Genomic DNA, 13115 nt, shown 5'->3' on the forward strand with positions numbered 1-13115 from the left:
AATGACCTGAAAAGAGCTGGGAGCACCGTTTCCAAGGTGACTATTGGTAATACACTAAGATGTCATGGGTTGAAATCATGCATGGCACGGAAGGTTCCCCTGCTTAAACAAGCACATCAAGGCCCGTTTTAAGTTTACCAATGGCCATTTGGATGCTACAGAGGAGTCATGGGAGAAAGTTTTTTTGGTAAGTTGAGACCAAAAATTGAACTTTTTGGTCGAAATTCCACTAACCGTGTGTGGAGGAAGACGAATGATGAGTTCCATCCCAAGAACACCATCCCGACTGTGATGCATGGGGTGGTAGCATCATGCTTTGGGGGTGTTTTTCTGCACATGGGACAGGATGACTGCACTGTATTAAGGATTGATTGATCATGGCTATGTATTGTGAGATTTTGGGGAACAACCTCTTTCCCTCAGTCAGAGCATTAAAGATCGGTCGTGGTTGAGTCTTTCAACGTGACAATGACCCAAAGCACACAGCCAAGAAAACCAAGGTGTGGCTCCGTAAGAAGCATATCAAGTTTCTGGCGTCTCCAGACTTAAATCCAATAAGAAATCTTTGGAGGGAGTTGAAACTCTGTGTTTCTCAGTGACAGCCCAGAAACCAGTCTGTTCTAGAGAAGATCTGAGTGGAGAAGTGGGCCAAAATCCCTCCTGCAGTTTGTGCAAACCTGGTGAACAACTACAGGAAATGGTTGACATCTGTAATTGCAAACAAAGGCTACTGTACCAAATATTAACAATGGTTTTTTTTTTCCAGGTGTTCAAATACTTATTTGCAGCTGTATGACACAAATAAAATCATTAAAAAATCATACATTGTGATTTCTGGATTTTTCTTTTTAGATTATCTCTCTCACAGTGGACATGCACCTATGGTGAAAATTTGAGACCCCTCCATGATTTCAAAGTGGGAGAACTTGGAATAGTTTATATATATATATATATATATATATATATATATATATATATATATATATATATATCCCAGCTATCAACATGCATGAGGTGGGCTACACGCTGAACTCGTAGCCAGCAGGACACATAGAGACAAACAACAGTCGCACTCACAATCACAAGGGCCTAAGGGCCATTTAGAGTCCCCAATTTAGTGTTTGCCTCACAGTTCTGAGGACCGGGGTTCAAATCCCTGCCCCAACTGTATGGAGTTTGTATGTTCTCCACGTGCCTGTGTGAGCAGCCACTCCGGCTGCCTCCCACATCCCAAAAACCTGCATTAATTGGAGACTCTAAATTGCCCCGAGGTGAAACTCAAGATTCATGAAAGAAGTCCATGGAACCTTCAAGATTTGAAGACTGGTTGTGTGGAAGAATGAGTCCACAATCACACCAGGGTAGTGCATGTAAATAGTTTCTCCAAGAGGGATGCATCTTGAAGCTGTCATTGTGTACAAAAGCTTTTGAACAAAGTAAGTATTAAATAAATGTCAATTGGTGTGTTCTTACTTACTTACTTATACTTTTATAATACTTTTTCGCTGTGACATTTCACATGATCACAGAAATCTTAATTTCTGATCTTATTTGTTTTACTTTGGTTGTCTTTATTGGTTACTTGGGTTGTTCCCAACATATTCTGAAATTTTCATGTCATGGCCCACCTATCCATTTTCTGAGCTGCTTATCTTCACAAGCATGGCGGGAACACTGGAGCCTATCCCCGCTATCTTAGGTCAGGAAGCGGGATACACCCTGAACCGGTTGCCAGCCAATAATAGGGCACACATAAACCATTCACACTCACATTAAAAACTACAGGCAAGAATCTCCAGCTAATGCATGATTTTAGGATGTGGGAGGAAACCAGAGTGCCTGGAGAAAACCCACCCAAGCATGAAGAGAAAATGCAAACTCCACACAGGTGGGGCTGGGATCGAACCCGGGTCCACAGAACTGTGAGGCCAACGCTTTCCACCGTGCCGCCTGGATTATTATTATTTATTTTACTATCATTATTATTTTAAATGTGTGGTCAGGTGAATGGGGATCTCCTTTCTTGATATGGCCCTATTGCAAGAGGTAAGTAAAAATTAATCTGAAGTACCCATCCATCCATTATCTACCGCTTTTCCGGGTCGGGTCGTGGGGGAAGTAGCTTCAGCAGGGATACCCAGACTTCCCTTTCCCCAGCCACTTCTTTCACCTCTTCCGGAGGGATCGCGAGGCGGTCCAAGCCAGCCGAGAGACATAGTTTCTCCAGCATGTCCTGGGTCGTCCTCGGGGTCTCTTTCCAGTGGGACATGCCCGGAACACCTCACCAGGGAGGCGTCCGGGAGGCATCCGAATCAGATTCCCCAGTCACCTCATTTGGCTCCTCTCAAATGCGGAGGAGCAGCGGCTTGACACTGAACCCCTCCTGGATGACCAAGCTTCTTACCCTATCTCTAAGGGAGAGCCTGGACACCCTGCGGAGGAAACTCATTTCTGCGGCTTGTATCCAGGATCTTGTTCTTTCGGTCATGACCCACAGGTAAGGGTAGGAACGGAGATTGACATTAAAGTTTAGTTCAACATAAATCACTGCAGACGCTGCACCAACCTGTTTGTGGGTTGCCGCCACGACAGGCACTGTGCGCACCTTACACCCACAGCTACAGGAACATCATCCACTCGAACTCAATGTCCCCCACCTCTTCCGGGACTTCAGCAAAGTTCTTTCGGAAGTGGGAGTAGAAATTCCTTCTGACAGGAAAATCTGCCAGCCATTCCCAGCAGACCCTCATAATACGTTTGGGCCTGCCACGTTGGACTGGTATCTTCCCCCACCATCGGAGCCAACTCACCACCAGGTGGTGATCAGTTGAGAGCTCCGCCCCTTTCTTCACACGAGTGTCCAAGACATGCGGTCGCAGGTCCGATGACACGACCACAAAGTCGATCGAACTCCGACCTAGGGTGTCCTGGTGCTAAGTGGACATGTGAACACCCTTATGTTTGAACATTGTGTTCGTTATGGACAATCCGTGAAGAGCACAGAAGTCCAGTAACAGAACAGCACTCGAGTTCGGATCAGGGGGGGGCGTTCTTCCCAATCACGCCCCTCCAGGTCTCACTGTCATTCCACACGTGGGCATTGAAATCCCCCAGCTGAATGATGGAGTCGCCAGAGGGGGCGCCCTACAGCACTCCCTCTAAGAACTCCAAAAAGGGTGGGTACCTTGAACTGCTGTTTGGTGCATAAGCACAAACAAGAGTCAGGACCCCTCCCTCTACCTGCAGGGGGAGGGAGGCTACCCTCTCATCCACCGGTGTGAACTCCAACAAACAGGCCCCTTATTAAATGGTAAAAGGTCGTGACAGATATATATTTATACAGTATAGGTCGCGATGACACACCTATTTAGAACCCACGGGGAAGGTAAGCTCGGGAGCCAAAGTCATCAGCACATTCCACTTGTGTGGACGCCAAAAAAAGACACCAGTACATTGTGCTGCATATGACTGTAAAACGCCGTCCAATTCGACAAATTCCTCATACATTTATTTATTTATTTGGGGGGGTAAACAAATGTTGTGCATTGTTCTTTCCCGTTCACAAAAATATATTCCATTTTCATGTAGAATATACTTTTTGAAATGAGAAAGTAACGACTGTTGCTTTGTTTCAATGCATTGCATACTATACGAACGACGACCGCTCCAAAATGGCACCCACTTTGGCTGGTGGGCTACGACATGGCGCTGGTATCTATTTTTATGTCTATCCTATGCATTACACCCAAGCAGGAACCCAGTCATATGTTTGGCGAGACGTTGTTGCTACAGCTTGAACTGATCACTGTAATGGCAAACGTTAATTTATCGGTGTATCATATAGTCTTGGTAAGATTTGGAATCAGTTCCGGAATAGCGTCCACTTGAATTTGAAAACTCGTCTCGTCGACCAAAGTAACAGAAACACTTACAGGCGTTATGGAGAACTGTAAAAACATCCATGTTATGTCCAAAGCAACAATAAGATAAATGACATAAATTGTTCTTTTCTTCCTCCGTTGAGTCGCAAGCAAAGTCGTTTCGCCGCTGATTTCAACTCTTTCTGTCATGTTGGCGGTAAAATAAAATGGGGGAAAAGGTGTTGGATTATCGTCTCACGGATAGGCACGGATTGCTGAATCAAACTCAAACTTGGAAAAGAGAGATTGGGAAGTGACCTGTACGGAACGACGACTACCGTAAAGCTATACTAGTTGGACTTTGGAACAGAACTTGAAACCAATGTTAAAAGTGAAACGAAGGTCATCTTATTTTTTCTCTCCTGAAAACATCATTGAGTGTTTTTCATTGGTTAAACAGAACAAACAAAACAAGTTCTGAGTGAGACAAAATACAGAAAGGAATCCATCACCAATCGAAATCACAGGGATAAATAGAGCCTCTAGATGCATTAAATTAACATTTGTCTTTTCACACAACTACATTTGATTTATTTACACAGTTCAGAAAATAATTGATGGAATATGGCTTATTAAAAACGTTTTGGAATGATATCGGTGAGAGAGTGTCCTCAAAAAATGTATACACATTTTAAATAATAATTGGAAATTCTTTGACGTTAGAAATTAGTCAAATTATATATATATATCAAGTTTACAATTATTTAGTGTATACATTTTTATCATAACCAGAAAAGCACAACTCGGTAGACAGGGAGGCAGTTAAAGAGAGATCTTCATTCGTTCCAAGGTGGTAAGCCGGAGAGTCAGACAGAGTGAGTAGCAGTATCAAGAGCGTCTAGTTTACAGGGTTGGTCAGGGGACAGGCAGAGGTCAGTACACAGGGGATCAGGAACAAGGAAGTGCGGGAACAAAGCATGGATGGAAATGATCTGGCAAAGCCAGACCCCCAGCTGGGTCCTATTATGCTGGGGTTAATTATCCCTGATGAGGCGCAGGTGTCCAGGGGACCTGCACCGCCAGGGCTGGGACCGGCAGGACCATGACAATTTTTTTTTGAGATACCCTGTATATTGTATCTTAGATTGCAACATTCTGAACTAAAGTGTCTGAGTGAAACGAAAACTAATTCATATAGTTTTAATACAAATATTAAGTAAGGCTAAGTCCAAATTTGTTAATACATTGTTTATCATTCTGATGTTAGTCTCCAACTGTAAACCACTTAGGATAAGTGGTTATCAAGAAGCTGGAACGGTGAAGTAGCTGTTGAGTGTTGGCCTCACAGTTCCAAGGTCCGCGGTTCGAATCCCGGCCCTGTCTTTGTGGAATTTCCATGTTCTCCCCCTGCCTGCGTGGGTTTTCTCCGGGTACTCCGCTTTCCTCCCACATCCCCCAAACATTCAAAAATTAATTGGAGATTCTAAATTACCCATAGGTGTGATTGTGAGTGCAACTGTTGTCTCTCTCCATGTGCCCTGCGATTGTCTGGCAAACAGTTCAGGGTGTATCCTGCCTACTGCCCTATGACAGCTGGAATAGATAGTTCCAATTCCGCCATCTTGTTTGAACATAGGTGATAGGTGAAGCGTGAACTTTTTCTATCGTTAATTTATTCGATTGGTCTAAGGACTGTGGTAACGTCATTTGCTTCAGCATTCACGCGACCCTCGTGAGGTTTAGCGGCTCAGAAAATGGATGAATGGTTATCAAGAAAATGGTACATGGGAGGGTGAATGGATAAATGGCATCTCTTCTATTGACATTTTATTTTGAAACTCGCTACAATAGGTTTGCTTTTGAAATTGAGGAGCTTCCTCGTCCCGGAAGTATATCCCATCACTGGGCGGTATTTTGTGGGCGGATTGTGATTTGGGGCGGATATTTTTGGGATATTTCGTCTTGCCATTGCGGGACCTAGATAACAGAGAAAACACAGTCGCAATGCAGATCCTCACGCCTCACGTTTACTGGGCACAGCGGCACGGAGAGATTTATCTCCGAGTGGAGCTGAGCGATACCAAGGTAAAGATCTGTTTAACCTGCTTCATCTTAATCGAGGTCTCGCTGCACTTTCATGCTTGGTCCCTGGTGAATGTCAAACGTTTGGCTAACTTTTTCTCGCGATATGTACTGCATGCATAATCGCGAGTTGCGCATCTCAGGCAACGCAAAGGCTGTCCTTTTGGGCTACAAACCTTTTTAAAACAGCAAGAGCTACATCTTTGGGCCTGATTAATGCGAAGGGTCATCAATTTTATAGATATTTCTGAAAATACACTTGTCCTCAAAATACCCTAAAGTATATGCTCACAAATATTATCAGCAATGATTTAACAAGGCAGGAAACAGATAATATTAATACGCAATACTTTATTTCCATACGTAGACCTCTACAATTGTTTTTAGGTTTTTGACAAAATAATTTAAAACCACTTCAAAATATAGGAAGTCATTGGAGCCCAAGGGTCGCGGATACATGCAGAATCGGTTACCATTTGAACTCAAAATAGACCATTTACTTTAATCGCATTGACCCGATGAGTTTTCCATGGGGTGGGGGCTGCCCGTTTCGTACTCCTTGAACGGTGGCAGCTGAATTCCACACGTCCACTATGCACACACAGATGTGATTGTGTACATACTAATATTCAAGCGCATTGACTTGATGTTCCACCTTCCCTGCTAAAAATTTTCTATTGAACGTTTCTAAAGAATTTCTAAAGAACTATCGAAGTTTAGGACCCAAATCCTATAGAATTTCAAAAGAAATTATATTCTTCTAAAGAAATTCTATAGAAAATCACAGCCAAAGTTCTATAGAACAAGTTGTTCTGTACAAATTCTATATAATTCCATAGATTTCTATAGAGTTTCTGTAGACATTTTTTAGCAGGGTTTGCACTCGTGACCTGCTTTGGATAAGTCACAGGAGTTGACAAGACAAGAAACACTTATACCGCTTCTCCTGTGAAGAAGTAACTGTACTTTTACTCTATTACAATGAACTAAATGCCACTTGCAACTATAATTTCCATTTCTACATTGGGTACTGTGTAAGATAACCAATGCAGCCCTATGGGGGCACAAACCAGTGCAATCTGTAGGCCGGTCCCAAGCCCGGATAAATGCAGAGGGTTGCGTCAGGAAGGGCATCCGGCGTAAAAACTGTGCCAAACAAATATGAGCGTTCATCTAAAGAATCCCATACCGGATCGGTCGTGGCCCGGGTTAACAACGCCCGCCCCCGGCACTGCTAACCTACAGGGCGTCGGTGGAAATTCAGCTACTGTGGGTCGAAGACAAAGAAGAGGAGGAAACCGGATCCAGCGTCAGAAGAAAAAGAGGAATGCACAGAGCCTACAACTGAGTGTAGGGACTTTGAATGTTGGGACTATGACAGGAAAAGCACAGGAGTTGGTTGACATGATGATTAGGAGAAAGGTTGATATTCTGTGCATCCAAGAGAGCAGGTGGAAAGGTAGTAAGGCTAGAAGTTTGGGAGCAGGGTTTAAATTATTCTACCACGGAGTAGATGGGAAGAGAAATGGAGTAGGGGTTATTTTAAAGGAAGAGCTGGCTAAGAATGTCTTGGAGGTAAAAAGAGTATCAGATCGAGTGATGAGACTAAAATTTGAAATTGAGGGTGTTATGTATAATGTGGTTAGCGGCTATGCACCACAGGTAGGATGTGACCTAGAGTTGAAAGAGAAATTCTGGAAGGAACTAGATGAAGTAGTTCTGAGCATCCCAGACAGCGAGAGAGTTGTGATTGGTGCAGATTGTAATGGACATATTGGTAAAGGAAACAGGGGCGATGAAGAAGTGATGGGTAAGTACGGCATCCAGGAAAGGAACTTTGAAGGGCAGATGGTGGTGGACTTTGCAAAAAGGATGGAGATGGCTGTAGTGAACACTTATTTCCAGAAGAGGGAGGAACATATAGTGACCTACAAGAGCGGAGGTAGAACCACGCAGGTAGATTATATTTTGTGCAGACGATGTAATCTGAAGGAGGTTACTGACTGTAAAGTAGTGGTAGGGGAGAGTGTAGCTCGACAGCATAGGATGGTAGTATGTAGGATGATTCTGGTGGTGGGTAGGAAGATTAAGAAGACAAAGGTAGAGCAGAGAACCATGTGGTGGAAGCTGAGAAAGGAAGAATGTCGTGCGGCCTTCCGGAAAGAGGTGAGACAGGCTCTCGATGGACAACCGAAGCTCCCGGAAGACTGGACGACGACAGCCAAGGTGATCAGAGAGACAGGCAGGAGAGTACTTGGTGTGTCATCTGGTAGGAAAGGGGAGAAGGAGACTTGGTGGTGGAACCCCAAAATACAGGGAGTCATACAAGGAAAGAGATTAGCGAAGAAGAAGTGGGATACTGAGAGGACTGAGGAGAGGCGAAAGGAGTACATCGAGATGCGACGTAGGGCAAAGGTAGAGGTGGCAAAGGCTAAACAAGAGGCATATGAAGACATGTACACCAGGTTGGACACGAAAGAAGGAGAAAAGGATCTCTACAGGTTGGCCAGACAGAGGGATAGAGATGGGAAGGATGTGCAGCAGGTAAGGGTGATTAAGGATAGAGATGGAAATGTGTTGACTGGTGCCGGTAGTGTACTAAATAGATGGAAAGAATACTTTGAGAAGCTGATGAATGAAGAAAATGAGAGAGAAGGAAGAGTTGAAGAGGCAAGAGTGAAGGACCAGGAAGTGGAAATGATTACTAAGGGGGAAGTCAGAAAGGCACTACAAAGGATGAAAAATGGAAAGGCAGTTGGTCCTGATGACATACCGGTAGAGGTATGGAAGCAATTTGGAGAGATGGCTGTGGAGTTTTTGACCAACTTATTCAACAGAATACTAGCGGGCGAAAAGATGCCTGAAGAATGGAGGAAAAGTGTTCTAGTTCCCATTTTTAAGAACAAAGGGGATGTTCAGAGGTGTGGGAACTATAGAGGAATAAAGTTGATGAGCCACACAATGAAGTTATGGGAAAGAGTAGTGGAGGCTAGACTCAGGACAGAAGTAAGTATCTGCGAGCAACAGTATGGTTTCATGCCTAGAAAGAGTACCACAGATGCATTATTTGCCTTGAGGATGCTCGTGGAAAAGTACAGAGAAGGTCAGAAGGAGCTACATTGTGTCTTTGTGGATCTAGAGAAAGCCTATGACAGAGTACCAAGAGAGGAACTGTGGTACTGCATGCGTAAGTCTGGTGTGGCAGAGAAGTATGTTAAAATAGTACAGGACATGTATGATGGCAGCAGAACAATGGTGAGGTGTGCCTTAGGTGTGACAGAGGAATTTAAGGTGGAGGTGGGACTGCATCAGGGATCAGCTCTGAGCCCCTTCCTGTTTGCAGTGGTAATGGATAGGCTGACAGATGAGGTTAGACTGGAATCCCCTTGGACCATGATGTTCGCAGATGATATTGTCATATGCAGTGAAAGCAGGGAGCACGCAGAGGAACAATTGGAAAGATGGAGACATGCACTGGAAAGGAGAGGAATGAAGATTAGCCGAAGTAAAACAGAATATATGTGCGTGAATGAGAAAAGTAGAGGGGGAAGAGTGAGGCTACAGGGAGAAGAGATAGCGATGGTGGACGACTTCAAATACTTGGGGTCAACAATACAGAGCAATGGAGAGTGTGGTCAGGAAGTGAAGAAACGGGTCCAAGCAGGTTGGAACAGCTGGCGAAAGGTGTCTGGTGTGTTATGTGACAGAAGAGTGTCTGCTAGGATGAAGGGCAAAGTTTACAAAACAGTGGTGAGGCCGGCCATGATGTACGGATTAGAGACGGTGGCACTGAAGAAACAACAGGAAGCTGAACTGGAGGTGGCAGAAATGAAGATGTTGAGGTTCTCGCTCGGAGTGACCAGGTTGGATAGGATTAGAAATGAGCTCATTAGAGGGACAGCCAAAGCTGGATGTTTTGGAGACAAGATTCGAGAGAGCAGACTTCGATGGTTTGGACATGTTCAGAGGCGAGAGAGTGAGTATATTGGTAGAAGGATGCTGAGGATGGAGCTCCCAGGCAAAAGGGCGAGAGGAAGACCAAAGAGAAGGTTTATGGATGTGGTGAGGGAAGACATGAGGGCAGTTGGGGTTAGAGAGGAAGATGCAGGAGATAGGCTAAGATGGCAAAAGATGACACGCTGTGGCGACCCCTAACGGGACAAGCCGAAAGGAAAAGAAGAAGAAGAAGTACTGTGTAAGATAACCCAATTTAAGCATTGGTGACATCAAGTCGAGTTTACCAATCAAATGACACAAGAATGTTACATGATCTCACACATGTAATTTTGGCCTTCCCAGTCATGAGTATCATTAGATCAGCCAGACTGGCTGATTTGTGGTAGTTATGCTGGGAAAGCTGTTGTTACTATGACAGCAACAGCAAACTGCTTGTGTTTGCATTGATACAAACAAAAAGAACAGCTTTCATGTATTGTTGTATTTTTCTGGCACTCTCTGCTCAAATGTGGATATTTAAACTCACTCACTAGAAGTTTTGAAAACACTGCAGTAAATCATAGATTTTTTGGGGGGAGGGTTGACTGCACGCGCATGCACTTCGACACATACACAGCAACATCAAAATTTGGATGTTCACATTTTATTTGGGATTTGGTTTTTAATTATTGATCCGTAATGCCCCCTCGTTGAGCCATCACCTTACTGTGGTGGAGCGCTTTGTGTCCAAATTATCCTAGGAGCTAAGTTGTCTGGGGCTTCAAGCCCCAGGTAGGTTCATCAACAGCAAAAAGGTCCTAGGTGAGGGCTGAAACAAAGCATGGCTCCATAAAACCCTATGACAAGTACCCAAAATGGATTTAAGTTTCCTTTGTCCAGACACATGTCACCAAACCACCCTTCTTGAGCCAGGGTAGAGGTGGGGCTCGGAGCCAAGCACCTGGTGGCCGGGCCGGGGCCCATGGGGCTCAGCCTCCCACAGCCCAAAAGGATAACATGGATCCCCCTTCCCATGGACTCACCACCTGTGGGTGGGGCCATAGAGCTCGGGTGCAGTGTTATACCAAATGTATTGTGAGGGTCTGCTGAGAAAATCTGGCAGAATCCCCAGTCAGAAGGAGTTTAAACTCCACCTCCTAAAGAACTTTGCTCACGTTGTCATGTGTGAGGGACATCGAGTCCGAGTGGAACATGTTGTGCATCTCCGTTGCTGAGGTAACGAACCAGAGCTATGGCCGTAAGGTACTCTGTGCCCGTCATGGTGGCAATCCCTGAACCCGTTGGTGGACACCAATAGTGAGAGATGTCGTCAAGCTGAAGAAGGAGTCCTATCGTGCCTGGTCTGTAGGACTCCAAAGGCAGCTGGTTGCTGGAGCAGAATGCCACTTTGGTGGTTGCTCAAACAAAAACTTGAACATGGTAAGAGTTCGATGATGCCATGGAGAAAAACTTCCAGACGGCTTCAAGGAAATTCTGGTTTACCATCCTCCGTCTCAGGCATTGCACCATCAACACTATGTATAGTAGTGCTTCTCATACAGTGGGGAACATGTTTTTTTTTTTTTTTTTTTTTTGCCATACTAGAATAAAGTGTAACTGCACATCCACTACAGGAGTTGGCAGTGGTGGTGCTCTCATTTTCAGAGTGTGCATAGGAAGAAATCTCTGGAGGGTTTTTTGTTTTTAATTGCAGCGAGCAGGCAATCTGAATACAGTAAACGAACCCATAAGAGACAACATGAAAAACTTTTTAACAGGGATGAAAAGAAAGGTGGAGAGAGACGAAGATAAGACAAAAGAAATTCACCCGAAAACTAAGGAAATATGATGAAGCGTATGTAGTGGATAGGATTAGAAATGAGCTCATTAGAGGGACAGCCAAAGTTGGATGTTTTGGAGACAAGGTTCGAGAGAGCAGCCTTTGATGGTTTGGATATGTCCAGAGGTGAGAGAGTGAGTATATTGGTAGAAGGTTGCTGAAGAGGAAGCTGTCAGGCAAAAGAGCAATAGGAAGACCAACGAAAAGGTTGATGGCTGTTGTGAGGGAGGACATGAGGGCAGTTGGGGTTAGAGAGCAAGAAAGGCTTAGATGGAAAAAGATGACACACTGTGGCGACTCCTAATGGGACAAGACAAAAGAAGAAGAATGTTAATAAGGATAGAATGTTATACAGAGCTGTATTCATAACAGTTTTATAGACAAATGATAATATTTATAGTCACGGCGGAAGGTGGGGCGGCGCGAGTTGTTTTCTTTTTGGTAGGCGGGCGTAACAGAAAATAATTGGAAGCACTGATGTATGGTGAGGATCAATGTTCCCTCTAATTTTTTACATGTCTGAGCAAACACACTAAGGCTGTGATCACTCCTTTTGACCACTGTGAGCAACATCAGACGTATGCACTGTGGTCAATCAGTGTCATCCATTAAAGTTACATGGCTCATTAAAATGTTCAGATTACATTCCAATCAGAACATTTTTAATAACAATTTTGTGTTTTTGCAAACTTACATTGAAAATTTCAACAAACAAAAAAATACATTAAATACAAATACATACCAAGCCAACTACTAATTTGAAATGTCTCTTCCAAATTTTTTTCATTTTTTTTTTTTAAACCCACAATGATATCCCCGTCTGTTTTTCTTGGTGTAAAACTGAATTATTGCTTGCAGAATATCTTTCGTAATGCATGTTGAAAGCTGAATGATGCTCCCAAACAGTTTTAGGGTTAAAAAATGTTTTTTTTTTTGCTTCCAATAGCTTTTTGGCAGTGATGAATGTCCTCCGGATTTTCCCGTAATTCTGGATTTTTACATTTTCATGAAATTTGCTCCGGAAAATTGAGGAAAAATTGCCTAAAATTAATCCGGGTATTAGTTGACAACATTGGACGAACATGCATTTGATTTCGTTTTGCTTTCACGAGCGTAGCCATGTTGAGGTACTAACACGAGTATCAGTAACGCCCCTCCCCTCGCATTCTCTTAAGATGTCGCTTATTTTGTGTGGTCTTGACATTAATTTCCGTGTTTATTTCATAAACGTTGTTAACTAAACAAGCCTGCTCCAAACAACCGGTATTCACCCGTAAACAGGAAATGCAACTCAACCGTACTGAGCATGTACGGAGCATCTCCGAAAGTGCATGTTCAGAACTGCTTCACGTAATGCGAGCGCATTTACGTCGGATGTAATCAACATCATGAGCCAT

The 13115-nt window shown here is 43.9% G+C and overlaps 2 protein-coding genes across 7 annotated transcripts in view; one reads left to right on the forward strand and one right to left on the reverse strand.

Annotated features, from left to right (window-relative positions):
- slc22a18 (solute carrier family 22 member 18) overlaps positions 1–4561 on the reverse strand; it is a 47727-nt gene extending 43166 nt beyond the window's left edge. For 2 of the 6 annotated variants that reach the window (XM_061815721.1, XM_061815718.1), the window contains exon 1: positions 3933–4068. Coding sequence is in view for 2 of the 6 variants with exons in the window: in XM_061815717.1 (XP_061671701.1) it covers positions 3933–4070 (138 nt within the window). In the remaining 4 variants the exon portion in view is untranslated. Of the gene's footprint in view, positions 1–3932 lie in introns of all 6 variants that reach the window. The other 4 variants (XM_061815720.1, XM_061815719.1, XM_061815717.1 and 1 more) reach the window with 3 other exon arrangements.
- A 1000-nt stretch (positions 4562–5561) lies between these two features.
- Positions 5562–13115, forward strand: part of LOC133498627 (very-long-chain (3R)-3-hydroxyacyl-CoA dehydratase-like) — a 43367-nt gene continuing 35813 nt past the window's right edge. The window contains exon 1 of the mRNA XM_061815723.1: positions 5562–5945. Within this exon, the coding sequence (XP_061671707.1) occupies positions 5865–5945 (81 nt within the window). The 5' untranslated portion in view covers positions 5562–5864. The remainder of the gene's footprint in view (positions 5946–13115) is intronic.

This window comes from Syngnathoides biaculeatus, chromosome 3 (assembly GCF_019802595.1).
Source record: "Syngnathoides biaculeatus isolate LvHL_M chromosome 3, ASM1980259v1, whole genome shotgun sequence".
NCBI lineage: Eukaryota > Metazoa > Chordata > Actinopteri > Syngnathiformes > Syngnathidae > Syngnathoides > Syngnathoides biaculeatus.